The following is a 14,779-nucleotide window of genomic DNA, read 5'->3' as shown; positions in this document are numbered from 1 at the left end:
ATGAAAGCGCTGGCCCGCAGCTACGTGTGGTGGCCAGGCATGGATGAGGAAATAGAGGGGAGGGTGAGACGGTGCCAACCATGTCAGGAGTCTAGGCCCAATCCTCCCAGCGCACCTGTCCACTGCTGGGAGTCCAACCGGCGGCCAAGGTCCTGCCTCCACTTAGATTTCGCCGGGCCGTACCAGGGGCAAATATTCTTCATCCTGGTCGACTCCTACACAAAATGGTTAGAGGTGATCCCCGTTGCATCCACCTCCACGGCAGCAGCAGTCAAAGCCATGAGGAGGGTCTTTTGCACACACGGGATCCCCGATACCCTGGTCACGGACAACGGGACCACATTTACCTCACGGGAATTCAGGGAGTTTATTAGCCAGTACCTCATACAACACATAAGGTCCGGCCCCTTCCATCCGGCCACCAACGGTCAGGCAGAACGCATGGTACGCATGGGTTGCATCGTACAAGGGGACTGGGACCACCGCCTTGCTACCTTCCTGTTCCACAACAGGATCATCCCCAACACAGTGACAGGGTCAAGCCCCGCGGAACTTCTAATGGGTAGGAAGCTAACAACCCGGTTGGACAGGCTACACCATGGACATCCGCAGTTCCCCCGAAATCAGGGAAGTGACATGGGAGTTCTTTCCGGGGGACCCGGTGTACGTGAAGAACTTCACGAACGGTCCAGAGTGGGTAGCCAGCAGGGTGCTGAGAGTGACGGGGTCTCATTCATACGAGGTAGCGATCGAGGGGGGCCAGGTCCTACAGAGGCACATCAATCAGATGCGGCGCCGCACCTTGCCTGAGGAATGACTGGGGTGGGAGAATTGGAAAGCGGGGGAGAACCAACAACTGACACACCAGCGGCGGCATCGCCAGGGTTGACCCTCCCAGCGTACGATTCCCCGAGACCGGCCGATCCTGATCTGCAAGCAGAACCGGCCTGTCCGCCTCCAGAGATGGATCCACAGGAGGAGACCCCCTCCACGGGGACTGCTCCGACGCCACAAGCAGCCCCAAGACAATCGACCCGGGAGCACAGGGCTCCAGCCTACCTACAGGACTGTGTACCTTAAACTAGAAAGGGAGGAGTGTAGCGTCTTGTGCTGAAATAAAGCACCGCGTGGCCATGCAGCAGAGGCGACCAGGGGAAGTCTCCTGGTCGCCCAGCACAGCGCGCGAAAGGACCCGCCAATCACGATCTGTGGCGGGAAGTTTGACTGGCCAGGATTGAACTGGCCAGTTTGTGGGCTGTTCCAGGAAAAGTGTATATAAAGAGGGTCCCGGCCCCGTTGCCCTGTTCTGTGATGTACCATCCATTAAAGCTTCTTGCCTTCACCACGTCTCGTCTCTGAGTACATTACAGTCTCTCAATTGGCTACATTTCCATTACCATAGCTGCAGCCCAGCCAATTGGTGCAAGGCTGTTCCCAGCTTCCAGGCTAAGTTTGATGGGCCAATAGTGTGTTCCTGAAGTACCTGCCAGAACTAAAGTTGTGGTTGACTTTTACTGACAGAATCAGCTTTGCAAGCTAGCAACAGGCACTTGGACAGGAGAAAGGAGCAGAATCAACCAATAGCACACAAGTACTCTTGATTGGTAGTTTGACAGACCAAAGGCTTATACCCCACAGTCTCACCATGCCCCAACCAATCAGGATGGTCATATCTGTCACCACAACATGAGAGTTATTATTAAAGATTTTATGTCACCCACCCTGAGCCTGTCTTGGGAAGGGAGGAATATACATGTGAAAAATAAAGAATAAATTAAAAAGATTGGACATGAACAGACCAGCCAGATTGTTCTACAAACATAAAAAACAAACAAACACCCCAGGTTTGCAGAAAAATCTGAAATCTCAAAAAAAAACCCTACCCAAACCCTGAGGGATTAATCCCCAAATAACAGAAACAACATAAGTAGGTTTAAGAAATGAATGCTCTCTCAGCGGCAATATTACAGGATTGTTAAGGTACCTCAATAGTACTGCAAGCCTTCAAGCTTTGGATTCTGTTGGTAAGGTGGGGGGAGGTCAGCAAGGGCCCTTTCCAGGGACTTGAGAAAGGACTCACTAGGGTCAAGCCAGGCATCAACCATCAGGTGACTTGCTACCACACAACTTGTATTACTTTCCCAGGACTGGCTGCTTGCTACTGGTCAACAGCAGTCATCCCACAAAAACCAGTTTGGTTAAGTGGTAAGAATTTCAGGCTATGATCTGGAGTACTAGGTTTGAATCCCCAATTTGATTCAAAGTTCACTGTGTGACCTTGGGCCAGTCACAAACTCTCAATCTAACCCTATCTTCACAGGATTTTTGTGATAATAAAATGATTGCTTTGGATCCCCATTGTGGAGAAAAGTGGGATATAAATGAAGTAAATAATAAATACAACTGAATATGGGGGGGGCAGATACTACTGGGTGGTAAGTAGGAAGGAGAGATGAATGAAGGAAAAGAGGAAATGATATGGGGGCTGCCCAGAGGAAGGAAAGAGAGACTAGTGTGGGACAAGGAATACAAAGGAAGGTCGTGCCCCCCACAAGCCCTTCAGGGAACCCCCCCAGTGCAGCTGGGCCTGTTGTCCAGCACCGCACAATTTAGCCAGAGTTTTCCCAGCTGCTAGCAGGAGGGAAGAAGATAAAGCAGAAGACTGGGAACAAACATAGGCTGACTGGCGGGTAGTAAGGAGAGAAGTAAGCAAGACAAAGTGAGAGGCTATGGGGCTGCAAGGGAAGAAAAGGGGAAATGAAAAATACCCCCTCCCCTCCAGATCCTTGCAGATCCCCCACATATTGGTATTTTGTTGAAAAGTAGCATCACTGTATTCTTGTACACAGCTATTGACTACTTATTCAGTGAGATGCTTCATAGTCTGCTGTTGACCTCTCTTTCCTCTGCTATCAAGAGGAATTATTGTAATTTTTGAGATGATCTTAGATATTGTGCTAGATAAAATGTCTTTTTTAAAGTTTGACATCGCTATTCTTTTTTTTTACACATTTAATTCACACTTCTGAGCTGCATAGAAAATGTGTTATGATCTTTTAATAATGTTTTTCCCACCTCTGTCAGACTGTAAAAGTCATTCTAGTATGAATAAATGAGCATTGACATTATATTGTAAATAATACTAGAATGATCCAGGGTTTCCTGCTCAGATTCCCAACCACTGCACAAAATTCCTGGTGTTTATGGTGCAGCTTTAATGAAAGCAATTCAAATAATATAAAATGCCTTTATCCTCCCCCCCACCCAAGTTGAAAGTGCTAAAAGCTTTTCATTTTGTTGTTATGGTATAATGAATAAGTTGAATTGGTTTAATGGGAGTTTTAATCTTTGGAGACTATAAAACCCTTTTTTTCATTATACTTGATTTGACAATTTGAAACAGTTTAGGATTACCTTCTGCCTTGGGGTGGGTCAGGGTAAAAATCCAAATCAGTCAATAAATACATTTTCTGTTCTTAATTTCTTCACTTAAGTGAAACTTACGTGCGGATGACAACCATGAAACTGTAACCAATGCATCCAACTCCTACAAGGAAATAGGAGAGAGGTAGCCGGAACTTCAACCATCCGATGGTTCGCTGGTTATCGTAATAGCCATAAAAGAGCACAGAATACTGGGCAAAGCCCTGAAAAGGAGCAATTTAGAAACTCTTACCAAGCACCTTCAAGCAATACTGTACAGGAGCAGAACAGTCATAGCAATAAGAAATACAACATACAGTATAATTTAGGATTGCAGTTATTTTGACAACAGCCCCCAAACCATTGAGCATTTCACAGTGGTTCAGAAAGGCAGGCAGGCAGGAGAGCTGCAAGATGGTAGAAGATAAGGAAAGGAGAAGGGGCAAATAGGGGCCAGGCCCCATGATGTTTGTCACCTTCCCCTCAAATGTCCAAATTCTTCTAAATAACTGCTAAGCCACTAGAATCAGGAGTAGATAAACACTTTTCTTCGTGATGGACCCTATAAGCATGCCTCAACGAAGTCAAGGCTTGTCCCAACATACCTTCTTCTGTTCTGAAGCTGGAAGAAGAAACCCTTCCCCTAGTTCCTCTCCCTCTATGCCAGCTGTTACTTTCCCCAGTTTCTCTGTCCCTGTTGAGCAGACATATGCAGCTGGCAGCTTATCAATGTGCATGATTGGGAAATGTGACAAGAAGTGTTAGTTTTGATCTGGAGATTAAGTTCAGCATAAGAAATTGCAACGTATGTTCTTGGGTCTTCATTGTATGAACTGGCCATTAGATTTTATCCCTGCTGCAGGTATAACAGATTAACCCTCTTGCATTGAGAGCATTCCTGACTGAGCTCAGATAGCACATGGGGGAAGATGCTGCCTCTGAAATGTGTAAGGAATAGTGATCAAGTGATACAAGATAACAAAATATCCCTCTATTTTCTCCAAAAGACAATAAACTAATAATCTAGACCCACTGAATGATACCATTAGGAAACATGAAATAGTTATTGCTTTCCAAAACTGTAAATGTCAAATGCAAACAAACAAATGTATTGACACAAGGTCAGTCTTTTAGTTATAGCAACCATCTGTTGCTGATGGACAGCAGACCGTTCTTTCATGAATGTCACCTAGCAGAAAAGCCTGCGAGTGGCCAGCATGAATTCCAATCAGACACCAGAGTTCAGTGTGTGCCCTTGTAATCTGCCAACAGCCTGCAGATGAATCAGAAAAGGTTTTAATTGACTTTGGTAATGCAAAGGGATTTAGTCCTTCTGAAAGTGAAATACATCTGTTCCCTCTCCTTCTGCTGTTTAACTGCTGGTTAGTTCTTAAAAGTAAGCCATTAGTAGATTGAAATGTCAATACGCTAACATCCTTCTGTTGCATTTATCCACAGCCATGCATTTAATGTACTGTGACTACTGGGATGTCTGACATGAGTCACACTGCCTGCCTGATTAACATTTGCAATGCTGGGCGTGGCAAAAATGAAATATTAGCACATGACAAGGGAAGATGAATAGTTTTCTAGCATGGTTATCAATTTGTTTCTTCAATTGCTTCAGTACTGATGTTGACTCCCAGGACAAGGGATGATTGAACTCTGAGGTCATCAGTTTTTTAGTTCCTTACAGAGAACTTCACAGCATCTTAAAGATAACCATAGTTGCCAGATACCCAGTACTGTTTCTCTTATTTGATAAGTCCAGATCTTACAACCCTAAAGTCATAAATTTGAATGCAGAGTACCCTTTTTCTTATAGAAGTCTTCCACTCATAGAACTCCTCCTGTGAGACAATAGGTGACTCTTTGGATTGAATCAACAATGTTCTGGACTCACACAGCACAGGCATTTGTAGTTGATGACACTCAGTCCTACCCTTCAGTTCTCTTAAAGTTGGCTGCCACACAATGACTTCAATAGGATATCTGATATATTTTAGTAAGTAAACATATGGCATAAGGGAACATGGCCTCTAATTAACAGTTTTGGAAATGTCACCCCATTGTAGTATTATAATAAACCAAGCATGGGTCAATTTGTTTTTGTTTTAAATAAATATAATCTCAACAGTAATTTCAGTAATGTTTTATCATTATTAGCAGTATCTTTAGCTGTGCTCTGGATGTATTGGTAGAGGTTTCAGGAGAGTTTCCTGAAATCAGTGGAGAGTACACATACTTTATATCCAGAAGTCCCAAGTTTGTTCTCTGAAATCTCCAGTTAAAAGATCTCAGGTAGCAAATTCTTGGAAAGATGTCTGTCTGCCTGATACTCTGGAGAGCTGCTGCCAGTCAGAGCAAACAGTACTGAACCAGATAAATCAATAGACTATCTCATTGTAAGGCAACTTCATCTATTCCTACTCTCAGAAACTGTCTTTGAAAACTGACAAAATTAATTACAGCTATTAGCTGAACAGCAATGGAAGTTATGCCACCGTAATACAGAATTTTGTCAGATATCCTATATTTGAGTTTTGCCTGGTAAATGAGATAGAATTGCTCCAAAGTCCCTCCTGGCTAGTAGACTAAGCCAGCAAAAACAAAACACAACAAACACTGGCATAGCAATGCCCTTGTGCCAGTTAAGACACCACCACTAAAGGAGTGCAACCAGCACAACTGCAGAAGGTGCAAACACTTGTTGAAGTAGATTGTGGCAAGAGAATATTGCTATAGGATGAATCCTATTCTCACTCAGGGGTCATTCTCATTCCTGTTCCCACCCCCCATGATGGCATACCATCTCTGTACTTCCATAATCCGCTAACACTGCAGCCACTTATTGCCAGGAACCTGCCAGTTCATTTTGCATCCTGCTGGCTGGTAATAATTGGGGAATCAGTCATTCAAATACATCCCAACAAATTCAAATTTGTCCATTTCCATAATTATATTATGTCCTCACAAGCTGCCATTTCCCTGCAACTCATCCACCACTGTCTTGAAGGTTAAAAAACATAGGGGTTTTTTGTTAAGTTGGAAATTTTTTAGCTGAGACTTACTATTTAAATCTCTGTGTTCTTTTGGCACCTGATCATTAGTCTAACTAATATTATAATCAGTTTATGAAGAGATATGACTCATTATGCAAGAACAAAAAGCAAACAATGCATTCTCTGTCAGTCATTTAAGGACTGACTTCTCAGACTATGCAGGCACAAATTTGAGACAAAATGCAAGTAATTCCATAGTAGACAACTAGTTCATTTAAATATCCTGACCATGATCTTGAAGTATATATGCTTCTTCTCCACTCATTGAAAAAACAAATCATTTACATAACTGTGCAAGCAGAAAATAGGTCACAAGCGGCATTTGTGTGTGTGTGTGTGTTATTCATTACCAAGGCATGACCTGGCCCAGAAGCACAAGGGGGTACTGCAGAAGATGCTCAGCACTGTGCTTGCTTGAGACAAATTCCAACAAAAACAAATGGAGCCAATCTGATCAGAAGCCTGCGTCACATATAAGCAAAAACGTTCAATGAAAGGATGTTTGCCCAGTGATTGTGTTTGTGTCAAAGTTTTCAGCATTCCTCATCATGGCACATTACCTGGAACACGTCAGTGCCAGTCAGGGAATTTGATAACAGGCAACAACCAATCAAGGCTTATAATAAAGCATGAAAAGCATATTAGGAATACATCTCTTTTTAGAAACTTAAAGGACTTTCTGCAGTTAGGGCAATTGTAGCTCACATAAGTAGCTAAGGAATAAGTAGCTAAGGTATTGACCTATACCTCCTCATCTTACAAAATATTTTCTGGGAGCAGTTCATTTAAGAAGAATCAGTGCACACCTGGGTCTTTTTACAGTGTTGTTTTGGAATCAAAGTCACATTTCTCAGCCAATATGGTGCACATATTGGTGGTTGTCATCAATAAATCCCTGCTTAATGTGCCATTAGGTGCCAATTTTTATGCATTTTTGCTCCACAGAAGAACAGGGATAAAGTGATTTAAATAAAAGATCTGTAAACTGATTACTGCATTCCTGCCACCTCCAAATTTTCCTGCAAAATTTATGTGGGTTTTTCATTTTGACACACTTCCCATATACAAATAGCCACTACTGAAGCAATAGATAGGCTGGAATTCGCTATTGTTGTTTCCTGGCAATACCACTGAACTTAATATTTTAATCTCTACTTTCACATAATTCTATGATGAATTTACATTACTTAGTCTAATTTGCAATTATAACACACCTTGGAACTTTAAAGATATACTGTGCAGTTAATTGATCAATAAAATATATTTAACGCTAAACATAATGCATTATTTTTTATTTGAACAGAAAGCCTGTTCCACAAAGTCAGCCTTCAAAGGCAGCCAATCTGATGATCATCAATAAAGCATCTTGTCTGGGTGAACTAACCATACATCAGACTTCTGGATACAGAGGCAGGTTGGGATAAAATACATTACTATTGATTTTAATGCAATTTACTTCCCAACCTCATAAGCAGAATGGAATCTCAAAAGTCCTGATGTTATTGCTGACACTGCACTATTTCTGTAGTTTGTAAACTATAATTTAAGCTTTATAATGAAACAATAGATATCTTGTTGCCTCTGTTCTAACACTCATTTTTAGAAACATCATAGTTTTATATAAGATTACTCACTCATGTATCCATATAATAGTCAACTTAATATTCTGTTTTTCTGTTTTAATTGTTTTAACTGTTTTAATCATTGTTATTTTATTGCCAAATGTGTATTTTTAATACCTATTAATTTTATTGTTTCTGGGATTTTATGTTGTAAGCCACCCTGAGCCTGCTTCGGCGAGGAGGGCAAGGTATAAATCAAATCAAATAAATAAATAAATATAGATTTCAGTAGTTAAGGAGGGTGATAAGGGCACTTGAACAGCGACACATATATTTGTATGTATCTACATGAATCTGAAGTTATGTTTTCACTTAGGAGCTGGTTGTATTGAATCGGCTGTTCTGTTGCACCTACCAGTTTTACTTAGTGTGTTAATCAACAGAATGTGCTTAGTTATGAACCCCGTATTGTGTATGCACACCTAAATTAGTTGTAAAACATGATGATTTGATAGGCAGCAAATAAACTATCAAAGTTTTGATAAAATATTGAACATGGAGGGTTGCCAGGTCCACACCGGGAAATTCCTGGAGATTTAGAGGTACAACCTGGGGCAGATAGAATTAGGAGAGATGAAAGACTTCAGTAGGGTACAATGCCATAGAATCCAGCCTCCAAAGCAGCCATTTTATCCAAGGCAACTGAACTCTGTAGTTTAGAGATCAACTGTAATTCTTCAAGATCTCCAGGCCTCACCATAAGTTGGCGAGTCAAATTGTTGCTGTCACATTATATCATGTTTGTAATGTAGTTTTGGATGCTTATCTTATGTAGAGTACTATCCTTCTAGGCACCATTGACTATAATGGAGTCAGAAGGGTATAACTTTGGGTTTATTCACACTACTCTAAATAATGTGTTTTACAACTGGATTTTTGATATTTTTACACAGTAAAAACCCAATTGCCTAATGCATTATTTAGTATAGTGTGAAGGCACCCTTTGTTTAGAATTGTACTCTTAGTTAAAGCAATCAGCTGGGCAACATAATGGTACTGTTCCAGTTTCACATTAACACAGTAAAGCACATTCTAGCATTTAGGGTTGCCAGGACTGAATTGAAAAATACCTGGACACTTGGGGGGTGTATCCAGGAGAAGGTGGGGCTTAGGGAGGGGAGGGGCCTCAGCATGGTACAATACTGCAGAGTCCACCCTTTAAAGCAGCCATTTTCTCCAGAGCAGTTGATCTCTGCCAGCTGAAGATCAGTTCTATAAGTGGGATACCTGGAAACTGACAATCCTACCGGCATTGAATTCTGCTAGTAAGAGAGGAGAAAACTGAGGACATGTGATTCAGTATGGCAACAGCCAGAAGTTTTTGCTCTCCTCTTCATGAATCTGGAACTTCGGAAGCAGTGGTCTTGCATTTTTGAACTCATTCTGAACTAGGGCTAGTGCTCAGTGGAGTAGGGCTACCAGTTCCCTCAGAGGTGGCGGGGTTGCCGCATCACCAGGCCCTGCCCCTCATCACCAATCAGCTAGCCAGTGGGGGGGCTTACCAGGAGAAAGAAGGCCCAGCAGATGACACTGGTAATGTGGAGATGTGATTTCTGGCACACACAGGGAGTGATGTCATCACACCATTGATGTCTGGGTGACGCTCTGGTATTTGGACAAAAACTCTATTGTAAAAGCCTTTATTACTATAGAGCTTATTCCTAAATACCAGAACATCATCAAGACATCACAGCCTGATGACATCATTTTCAATGCACAACAGAAATGACATCTACACTTCAGCTGGGCTGCCTTCTCTCTCATGGTAAGTTCCCCCCAACCTCCACTAATTGCCAGGAGAGACTGGGAACCCTTGAGGAGAATAGAATTGGAGTCTGTCCATGGTGCAAAAATGACTTCTGACAACACTGCTGGGTTTCCAGTGCAATCCTAAGCAGAGTTACCCCATTTTAAGATCGCTGAAGTCTATTTCATTTTGTGAGGGAAACGCCCCCTTTTTGAACATCGTAGTTACCAGCTTGGTTGCCAGAGCACCTGGAGAAGTAACTCACACATGTCTGGCCAGAGAGTGTGGGTCAACCTACCCAGGGGCACAAGGGACTTATGCTGTAAGAACATAAGAACATAAGAGAAGCCATGTTAGATCAGGCCAATGGCCCATCCAGTCCAACATTCTGTGTCACACAGCGGCCAAATATATATATATATATATATATATATATATATATATATATATATATATATATATATATATACACACACACACACATACACTGTGGCTAATAGCCACTGATGGACCTCTGCTCCATATTTTTATCTAACCCCTTCTTGAAGGTGGCTATGCTTGTGGACGCCACCACCTCCTGTGGCAGTGAATTCCACATGTTAATCACCCTTTGGGTGAAGAAGTACTTCCTTTTATCCGTTTTAACCTGTCTGCTCAGCAATTTCATCGAATGCCCACGAGTTCTTGTATTGTGAGAAAGGGAGAAAAGTACTTCTTTCTCTACTTTCTCCATCCCATGCATTATCTTGTAAACTTCTATCATGTCACCCCTCAGTCGACGTTTCTCCAAGCTAAAGAGCCCTAAGCGTTTCAACCTTTCTTCATAGGGAAGGTGTTCCAGCCCTTTAATCATTTTAGTTGCCCTTTTCTGAACTTTCTCCAATGCTATAATATCCTTTTTGAGGTGCGGCGACCAGAACTGCACACAGTACTCCAAATGAGACCGCACCATCGATTTATACAGAGGCATTATGATACTGGCTGATTTGTTTTCAATTCCCTTCCTAATAATTCCCAGCATGGCGTTGGCCTTTTTTATTGCAAACGCACACTGTCTTGACATTTTCAGTGAATTATCTACCACGACCCCAAGATCTCTCTCTTGGTCTGTCTCTGCCAGTTCACACCCCATCAACTTGTATTTGTAGCTGGGATTCTTGGCCCCAATGTGCATTACTTTGCACTTGGCCACATTGAACCGCATCTGCCACGTTGACGCCCACTCACCCAGCCTCAACAGATCCCTTTGGAGTTCCTCACAATCCTCTCTGGTTCTCACCACCCTGAACAATTTAGTGTCATCCGCAAATTTGGCCACTTCACTGCTCACTCCCAACTCTAAATCATTTATGAACAAGTTAAAGAGGATGGGACCCAGTACCGAGCCCTGCGGCACCCCACTGCTTACCGTCCTCCACTGCGAAGACTGCCCATTTATACTCACTCTCTGCAGCCGTAAACTACATAGGCACTCTAGACCGGTACAAGAGTGCCTACCAGCAGCACAAACGTCTTCCCGTCGTTGCGTGTACCAGCCATAGAGCGGAAGAGACTGCGCCACCAGGAGCTATCCAGGCTGACCATGGAATCCACCGTGGAGGGCTAACACCACACATAGCCATCTTCTCGCCAGGCTTGACTCCAGTTCATCCCAACAGAAGGCTCACATACACACCATATGTCACCTTTGGCCTACAAGCAACCTACCCACCCCAGAGTGGTTAATAGTCCAACTGCCACTTTCTTTGTTTAATGGAACTCTAGACAAAGACTAGTGCCCAGAAGAAGACAGAAGAAGAGGAAGACCATCTTCAGCCAGAGCCAAGTTCCTTTGTACATGCTGGGTGTTACCTAGGCCACAATTAGACTATCTATTGTCACCCTTTCAGATAAGTTCTCTAATCTTGAGTGTTACCCACCCAGTAGTCACTTCTATTCTTCTTTCCAACTGTCACTTTGGAGCTGCCCCCTGGTCTGTTTCAACCTGAAAGTTCTCTCAGGTATCCAGGATCCAGGCAAGTCCATTGGTCAAGAACAGGCACTCAATTAGGTGCCACCAATGAACTTTCTATTGGCTACTGCAGTAGTCCAGCCCTTATGGTCACTGCAGAGCCTCCCCTTTCTCCTCCCTCATACCTCCCATTCCCTAAGGGCTCAAGAGATTCCTTATAATCTGTGGACTAGCTACCCACAGGTGTGCTGCTATCAGTATCCCAACTTCCGCTGCATAGATCCATCCCCGATTCCTGATCAGTTTTGGGTCCCTTCTCCCACTTCCTCGCTTGTTGCTATTGGAGCCTTCCTTGAAAACTACAATAGGTAAATATCGCCCTGTTTGTCTACCCATGTGTTCCTCTATCTATCTATCTATCTATCTATCTATCTATCTATCTATCTATCTATCTATCTATCTATCTATCTATCTATCTATCTATCTATCTATCTATCTTTCCTAAAACAGAATGTGTGTTTTGATGAGTATTTTATCTTGTATGGAAGTCTATATTTTTCTTAATAAATTTTAACTGATTTTACTTAATTATAGTCTCAATATTCTTACGCATTACCTTTCTGGACAGTTAATATTGTATACATAGGTAAAAGATCCCTAGTGAGCCAGGTGCTCACCTGACTATTCCCCAACCTCATTTTGAGGGCATTTTGGCTTACAATTTATTTATGTAGATAGACTGCCCCCCCCCACACCCATTGGAACTCAAAGCAGCTTACAACATTGTTTTCCAACTAGGGAAGAACATGAACTGGGAAAATTTAGTTTAGTTTGTAGTTTGTGGCATACCCAGTTCACGAACCATGAACCATCATGAACTTTTAGCACCAAATGGACTGGTTTGGTTTGTGAGTAGAATGCCCCCCTCTCCCATGTTCGAGGCACCAGACTCAGGGGATCTCCAGATGACTCTCCTCTACCTGTCCTCCAAGTTTGGAAGTGATTGGATTTATGTGGTCCAAGTTATGGCCCCAAAGAAGGTGTCCCTAGAAAAGTGCCTTCTGGGGAAAAGACAGGCAGTTATTTTGACTGGGGCAGGTTCAAGAGTGTATAGACTAGATCCTGTGCAAGTGAGAGAATTCAGTGTTTCAGGGGACCTTTTTTAGATGCTCCTCTACATGCCCTCTAAGTTCTCCCCATTGCTTTGAAGTTTGGTAAACATTTAGATTGAGAGGAGACTGTCTGGAAATGTATCAGTTCATGAACCACCACAAACTACCACAAAGCGCTTGAAAGTTCATGGAAGTTTGTGCCAGTTGATCTGTCACAAATTTGAGTTTGCAAGCCATGAACCAGCCAAAAGGTATCATTAACTTTAGTTCATGAACTGTTTCATGCCCATATCTATCCCACAGTTCCATTTTATCCTTACAGCAGCAGCCCTGTGAGTCAGGTTAGGCTGAGAGACAGTGACTATCCCAAAGTCATCCATTGAATTTCAACGCTATAGTGGAATTTGAAACTGGGTCTTACAAATCCTAGTCTGACATTCTAACTACTACGCCATGCAATGGACTTAGAAGGTGTAACTCTGCTTAGGAATGTACTCTTCAACAGGCAGCATTTCTTTTGGAGCCCAGTTCACTCCTCATCCTGACTAGTGCTTCACTACAATTCTACTAAGACTTTGATCTGTCAATTGAGTTCATTTAACCAAGTTCTCCACACTAGTTTCACTCAACCTACACATGATGGTAGAAGATCCATGATCAGTCATCCCTGTCCTATTTCCCCAGTGGATGGGAAAGCTGATGAGAAATGTAATTGTGATTGCAGAACTGGTTTCCAGGTAAAGAGTTCATCACTCACCTATCCCTGCATCCATGTTGCTGTCATGTTTAAAGCTCCCATAGCCTTTATTTCACTGGTGGTGGTGGGGAACCCTAAGAGATCAATCATCCAACTCCTGGCATCAGACATAGTTGTGGTTCCAATTGCTAGAAGCCTCCCTGTTTTACCCATTTTGGAACTGTCTGTTTCATATGTTGTTGTCCTTGAAGCATCAAAAACTATTTCTTTGTGATGCTTTCAATTCTCCACTTAAAAAATCTTCCAGTTTTTCATAGTCACTATTTATATTTTGTTCTTCTTGTTACTACACTAATCCCTTTGACCCAATCAGTTCTACATACAATACAGAATTTGTTCTTAACTTTACTGAAATCAATAAAGCAGGAGTCAAGGGCACCTTTAAGACCAACCAAGTTTTATTCAGAACGTAAGTTTTCATGTGCTCTCTATGCACACTTCATCAGACGAGGGGATCAGGTATTGTGGGCTGAAATACAAGCAGTTTGTTGATTAAGTTTGCAGGCTGATCACATGGTAAACCAGTGTGACTTGGCCATTTGGTCTGGATAGCCATAAAAGGTAATAAAGTCCTCTGCCAATTGGTGTTTCTGTAAATCTAAGTGAATCACAAAAGGACGTGCATAACTAGGAAATACACGTCCTTTTGTGATTCATCTAGATTTACAGAAACACCAATTGGCAGAGGACTTTATTACCTTTTATGGCTATCCAGTCCAAATGGCCAAGCCACACTGGTTTACCATGTGATAAGTCTGCATACTTAATCAACAAACTGCTTGTATTTCAGACCATAATACCTGATCCCCTCGTCTGATGAAGTGTGCTTAGAGAGCACACGAAAGCTTACGTTCTGTATAAAACTTGGTTGGTCTTAAAGGTGCTAGAAAATACAAGTCCTTTTGTGATTCACCTAGATTTACAGAAACACCAATTGGCAGAGGACTTTATTACCTTTTATGGCTATCCAGTCCAAATGGCCAAGCCACACTGGTTTACCATGTGATAAGTCTGCATACTTAATCAACAAACTGCTTGTATTTCAGACCATAATACCTGATCCCCTCATCTGATGAAGTGTGCTTAGAGAGCACACGAAAGCTTA

The 14,779-nt window shown here is 42.4% G+C and overlaps 1 protein-coding gene across 1 annotated transcript in view; it reads right to left on the bottom strand.

Moving 5' to 3' along the window:
• Positions 1-14,779, bottom strand: part of TMC1 (transmembrane channel like 1) — a 114,290-nt gene that overhangs the window by 51,170 nt on the left and 48,341 nt on the right. The window contains exon 9 of the mRNA XM_060236544.1: positions 3,505-3,647. Within this exon, the coding sequence (XP_060092527.1) occupies positions 3,505-3,647 (143 nt within the window). The remainder of the gene's footprint in view (positions 1-3,504; positions 3,648-14,779) is intronic.

This window comes from Heteronotia binoei, chromosome 4, assembly GCF_032191835.1.
Source record: "Heteronotia binoei isolate CCM8104 ecotype False Entrance Well chromosome 4, APGP_CSIRO_Hbin_v1, whole genome shotgun sequence".
NCBI classification, from domain to species: domain Eukaryota; kingdom Metazoa; phylum Chordata; class Lepidosauria; order Squamata; family Gekkonidae; genus Heteronotia; species Heteronotia binoei.
This window is presented reverse-complemented; position numbering and strand designations above follow the sequence as displayed.